This window comes from Rhododendron vialii, chromosome 8a, assembly GCF_030253575.1.
Source record: "Rhododendron vialii isolate Sample 1 chromosome 8a, ASM3025357v1".
Taxonomy (NCBI): domain Eukaryota; kingdom Viridiplantae; phylum Streptophyta; class Magnoliopsida; order Ericales; family Ericaceae; genus Rhododendron; species Rhododendron vialii.
In genome coordinates this window covers 3,172,788-3,178,394 of record NC_080564.1, presented here as the reverse complement: position 1 = coordinate 3,178,394, position 5,607 = coordinate 3,172,788, and the positions used below count along the sequence as shown (strand labels likewise).

Sequence of the window (5,607 nt, the reverse complement as noted above, 5' to 3'; positions counted from 1 at the left end):
TCGGCAATTTTCCAAAATCAATTGTTACGTAGATGGCAAATCTTGTTCAAGTTATATATGGGAAGTGTTTTATTTTTTTTCCTACTCAGCCGAGAGTTACTTTTGAACGAAGATTACCATATTTATCTTTGTCCAAACAATGTAAGTTATTTACTAAATTGCCATTGGTTTGTATGTGAAGGGTGGAGAAATTTGGACCGCTGGATTTGTTTGTATAGGTAGATAAAATTTGTGTCAAAGAGAAATCTGAACCGTTGAGAAAGAATATTCCTAAAGATACCCGTCATGTTTTATAATTATAATATAGATTTATGGAACGGGGCCTAAATATTTTTTGTTTTTTTTTCATAGTATTTGATTTAATGACGTCAGGATTCACACAAAATACAGCCCAAGCCCTTCTTCGGCTCTGTTTTAACGAATTCGATTCCATGACAGTTTACACGTCTCTCTCTCTCTCTCTCTCTCTGCAATTCCATAATTCTTCGACATAAGTAAACCCTAACCCTAACCCTAACCTTATGCGAAAACCAATCATAGTTCAATCCAATTCCAAGTATACAAGCCCTAGATTGAATAACCCAATTTGACTCTACACAACCCAAAAATGTCACCTTTACCCTCGATCACCCCCACCAATTACACCCTCCTCGCCCCCCCGCCGTCCGACCCCGAGACCGACTTCGACGCCGCCTGGTACGGCAACATCCAGTACCTCCTCAACATCTCCTTCATCGGCGCCGCCACCTGCCTCCTCATCTTCCTCCTCGTCAAGCTCCGCCACGACCACCGCCGCCTCCCCGGCCCCAACGCCGCCCTCTCCTCCAAGCTCCTCTCCGTCTGGCACGCCTCCACCTCCCGCGACATCGCCCGCCACTGCGGCGCCGACTCCGCCCAGTTCCTCCTCATCGAGGGCGGCAGCTGCTGCGTCCTCTTACTCATATCATTACTCTCCCTCTCCGTAATCCTCCCCCTCAATCTTTACGGCGGGACCGCCCAGATTTCCGACGAATTCACCAAAACAACTGTGAATCACATTACATCAGGTTCTCCTCTACTATGGGTACACTTCATTTTTGTTGTTATTGTTGTTGCTTTAGTACATATTGGTATAAAAGCGATTGAGCAACGGTTGAGGATAACTAGGTTTAGGGACGGGTATGGGAATTCGGGTTATCATAGTGGGAATTCGACTACAATATTTACGATCATGGTGCATGGGGTACCGAAGACTCTAGGGTTTGATAAGACACCTTTGGTGGAGTATTTTCAACATAGGTACCCGGGGAAAGTTTATAGGGTTGTCGTGCCGATGGATTTGTGTGCTTTGGATGATTTAGTTACAGAGTTGGTAGAGGTTAGAGAGGAGATTTCGAAATTGGTGGCAAAGATTGAATCGCGGGTTTCGGTGGTGGAGATGGGAGGTGGTGGAAATGGAGAAGGGTTTTTTGAGGGTGTGTGGAATAGAGTAGAATTGATGTGGAGGAGAGTGAGGGAGTATTGGGATGTGGTTGTTGGTGGACTGGGGTTTACGGATGATGAGAGGTTACGGAAATTACAAGAGAGGAGAGCTGATTTAGAGACTGAGATGGCGGCCTACAAAGAAGGGCGAGCAAAGGGCGCTGGAGTGGCTTTCGTGGTGTTTAAGGACGTGTACACCACGAATAAGGCTGTTCAGGATTTCCGGAATGAGAAAAAGAGGCGGATTGGAAAATTCTTTTCAGTCATGGAGTTGCAACTACAGAGGAACCAATGGAAAGTCGAGCGGGCTCCACTGGCGACAGATATATACTGGAATCATTTGGGTTCCTCAAAACTCTCGCTGAAACTCCGCAGGGTGTTTGTGAATTCTTGCCTGCTGCTGCTGCTTCTGTTTTTCAGTTCTCCTCTTGCTGTGATTAGTGCCATTAAGAGTGCTGGACGGATTATCAACGCAGAAGCAATGGACAGTGCTCAAATCTGGTTGGCTTGGATGCAAAGCTCTAGCTGGCTTGCAACCATTATCTTTCAGTTCCTTCCCAATGTTCTTATATTTGTCAGTATGTATATAGTGATCCCATCGGCATTGTCTTATGTCTCAAAGTTTGAACGCCATTTCACGGTGTCTGGGGAGCAAAGAGCTGCTCTTTTGAAGATGGTTTGTTTCTTTCTTGTAAATCTCATCCTCCTAAGGGCTCTGGTTGAATCCTCGCTAGAGAGTGCAATTTTAAGTATGGGTCGATGTTATTTGGACGGAGAAGATTGCAAAAAGATTGAACAGTACATGAGTGCATCATTCTTGTCAAGATCGTGCCTCTCATCTCTTGCGTTTCTAATCACTTGCACTTTCTTGGGTATATCGTTCGATCTTTTGGCTCCAATTCCTTGGATAAAAAATAAACTTCGGAAGTTCCGAAAAAATGACATGCTCCAATTGGTACCAGAACAAAGTGAGGAATACCCATTAGGTAATCAGGATTCAGAAGGTCTGAGGAGACCTTTAATTCCTGAAGGAACATTTGACACAGAGGCTGTTAATAATGGGATGTCGAATGGCCCCTCACTCAGCGAGATTGATTTATCAGGACAAGCTCTCTCTGAATATCCTATCAGCAGAACCTCTCCTGTACCAAAGCAAACCTTTGATTTCGCACAATACTATGCATTCAATCTGACTATATTTGCCCTCACAATGATGTATTCCTCATTTTCTCCTCTTGCGGTTCCTGTTGGCGCAGTTTATTTCGGGTATCGGTACGTGGTTGATAAGTACAACTTTCTGTTTGTCTACAGAGTGAGAGGTTTTCCAGCTGGCAATGATGGTAGGTTGATGGATACGGTATTGTGTATCATGCGATTCTGTGTCGACTTATTCCTCCTGTCGATGCTCTTGTTCTTTTCAGTCAAAGGGGATTCCACGAAGCTGCAAGCGATATTCACGCTTGGGTTGCTCGTGATGTACAAACTTTTGCCGTCCGATGATGATAGCTTTCAACCGGCTTTATTGCAAGGAATACAGACTGTAGACACTGTTGTTGATGGGCCGATAGATTACGAGGTTTATTCTAAACCTAGATTTGAATGGGATACAAATTATTTTTGATTTGTTCTTTGGCACTTCCAAATGAGTGGACTTGTGATTTTCATGTATTACTACTGTCCTTAAAAGGATCTTGGTGAATTTTCTGTATATATATTCACAAGTGTTTTTATCATTGTCTTCATCTTCATATATTTTCGAAGGAATCTACAATCAGACATAAATTTGGCATATGGTTTCTCTTTGCAGTTGGAAATAGAAATCTAGACCGTAATTTCATTTTTTGGGTCAATTTGGACCTCAGCTGATAAACAGGTCATGCGAATTGACATGAACTTGTTCCAACAAATTGACTCTAATATTTCAATTTGTTACGTACTTGCTGTATTATGTTCTTTATTTTTCGTGGATTTAATCGTTTCCAAAAGCATTTCATGAGTTGTTCTCAGTGTGGAGTTGCTTTCTTGGACTCTGTATTTGTGGGACCACCTAGGTTGACGATGTGATTGGTTGGGTTTTGGGTCGTACTTTTGAAGATTATGTTGTTCGATTTTTACACAATGAGTAGTTATGTTATGACATTTTCATGATGGGTGTATACCCTCCAACTAACTATCGATTTGAAGTCGAGATGCACCAGAGCTAGTCCGGACATCCGGGTCAAAACAAACAAAACTATTGACCTGTATTTCTTAGCCATATTATTTATGTGGTTCGAGGTGCAAGTTGATCCTCGATACGTCACAAGACTTCATACAGTATTTGTTTACGAAATTATTATCAAAATATGATGTGAACTTTATGCGTTGAACTATCAGGCTAACTGGCTTCAACAAACCAGCACGTTTCTCATGCATAAAACACAAACCGACTTTGACTACCTATTTCACTTGTAACAAATATTGTTCGTTCAACTTGATACTCATGGCACCGTCCCAAAAAAAACCTAGATACTCATGTCCAATGAAATTGATTCTTGTAGGAAAGGTCAATAGGCGCGACTGGTGACCGTTTGACTATCTAATGAGCATATGATACGTGCACTCGTCCTTGCGGGGTTGACGATTTGACCGACGAACCCTAGCTTGCCACGTGGCACCTCAGTCGCGCGACACGTGGCCCAGCGCGTGGGAGCCACGCACTACCCATAGCTATGTTGCACCCATGAGAAGGTCGCAAGCTCAGATTCCCCCCTTAAGGAGGGAACTACACTTATTCAGGTGGATGCTTGGCTCGGTCTCAATCTAATGGAGACGATAATGCGATCTAACCAAGATGCACAAAGAACTTGCCCAGACTCTTATGTCTGCTCCAGCCTTTAGGCAGGACCTGAGGGGCCCCTTGAGGCTTGGCAGCGGTATTGGCGCGACCGAGTAGGTCACGATCTTGCCCTGCGGGAATGAAAGGGATTTAGTGGCTAGGTGGCTGTAAAAGAAGAAGAGGTTCTCCGCGAATAAGAGGATACACTTACCGTCATACTCGAGGTCATCGAGAGGGTAACGTCACATCGACGGTCAGGGGGTACAAAAGGGACATGTGTCATTTTATCAGCGCACCACTTGGTGCCCGAGCATTAGCTCGTGTGGTCTATAAATATGAACGTCTCTTCATTGAATCCCAGAGATAGAGCTCATTATGAACATTCCCTAGAGAGAGAAAGTTGGTGAGCACTGATTTAAAAGGAAGTCTTATCCCTTTTCAGGGGCTCTATTGTCTTTCCTCCTTGGGATTTCTGGGTTGGGGTCTCCACTGCCTAATCCCTCTCTGTTTACCCGTGTTCTCTTTTTCACCCTTTTAGATCACTCCTTTCATCCCTTTCCATTGGCTATTTCAACCTTTTCGGCACATCTATTCTCTAAGGGTATTTGTCCATCCAAAAATCGGACCTATCCTAGAATTCTTATACAAGAAAGTATTTAAACATATCGAGACTTATGAAATAAACTAAATGGACCCGTGATCTGTAACATTGAGTCACAGGGGATCACGTGAGGAATCGTGAGAGGATTTCGAGTTTCAACTCGTATACTCGTATTTAGTTGGCATATGTGATACAAATGGAGTAGATGTACTCAATGATTAGCTCATATTAGGTCGGATGACTACTTCGAGAATTCTAGATCCAATCCCGTTCGGCTAAATAAGCTGGCTTATTTTTTTATCCTTATTCAAATTTTTTTCGTATTTGTTAGTTTTTCGTTAATTTTTTTGGGGATTATTACATCGTCATGACAAGAAAAATCTAAAAAGTAAAAAATTATATCGAAATCTAATTTTTTTTGAATAAAGATAAAAAAAAATTGGCTTATTGACTTATTTTTGTCTTTATTCAAAAAATTATATTTCGATCATAATTTTTTACTCTTTAAATTCCTTTTGTCATGACGATGCAATAATCCCTAAAAAATTGATGAAAAACTAACAAATACGAAAAAAAATTAAATAAGAACAAAAAAATAAGCCAGTTGGCTTATTTAGCCGAACGAATAAACTTCATTGTTTTCTTTGATATTCCACCATAAGACAACAATGAACTTCATTAACATTATTAGTACTAATCAAGATATCAATTATTTTTTATTTTTTTA

At 41.8% G+C, this 5,607-nt stretch overlaps 1 protein-coding gene across 1 annotated transcript; it reads left to right on the top strand.

Moving 5' to 3' along the window:
* The first annotated feature begins 417 nt into the window (after nt 1-417).
* On the top strand, nt 418-3,194 carry LOC131299101 (CSC1-like protein At4g35870). Its single transcript, XM_058324670.1, has one exon. The coding sequence runs from the start codon at nt 608-610 to the stop codon at nt 3,080-3,082; it is 2,475 nt and encodes an 824-aa protein (XP_058180653.1). The 5' UTR covers nt 418-607; the 3' UTR covers nt 3,083-3,194.
* The last annotated feature ends 2,413 nt before the right edge of the window (nt 3,195-5,607 follow it).

Coding starts and splice junctions, on each gene's coding strand:
- LOC131299101 (XM_058324670.1), top strand. CDS start 608: ATGTCACCTTTACCCTCGATCACCCCCACCAATTACACCCTCCTCGCC.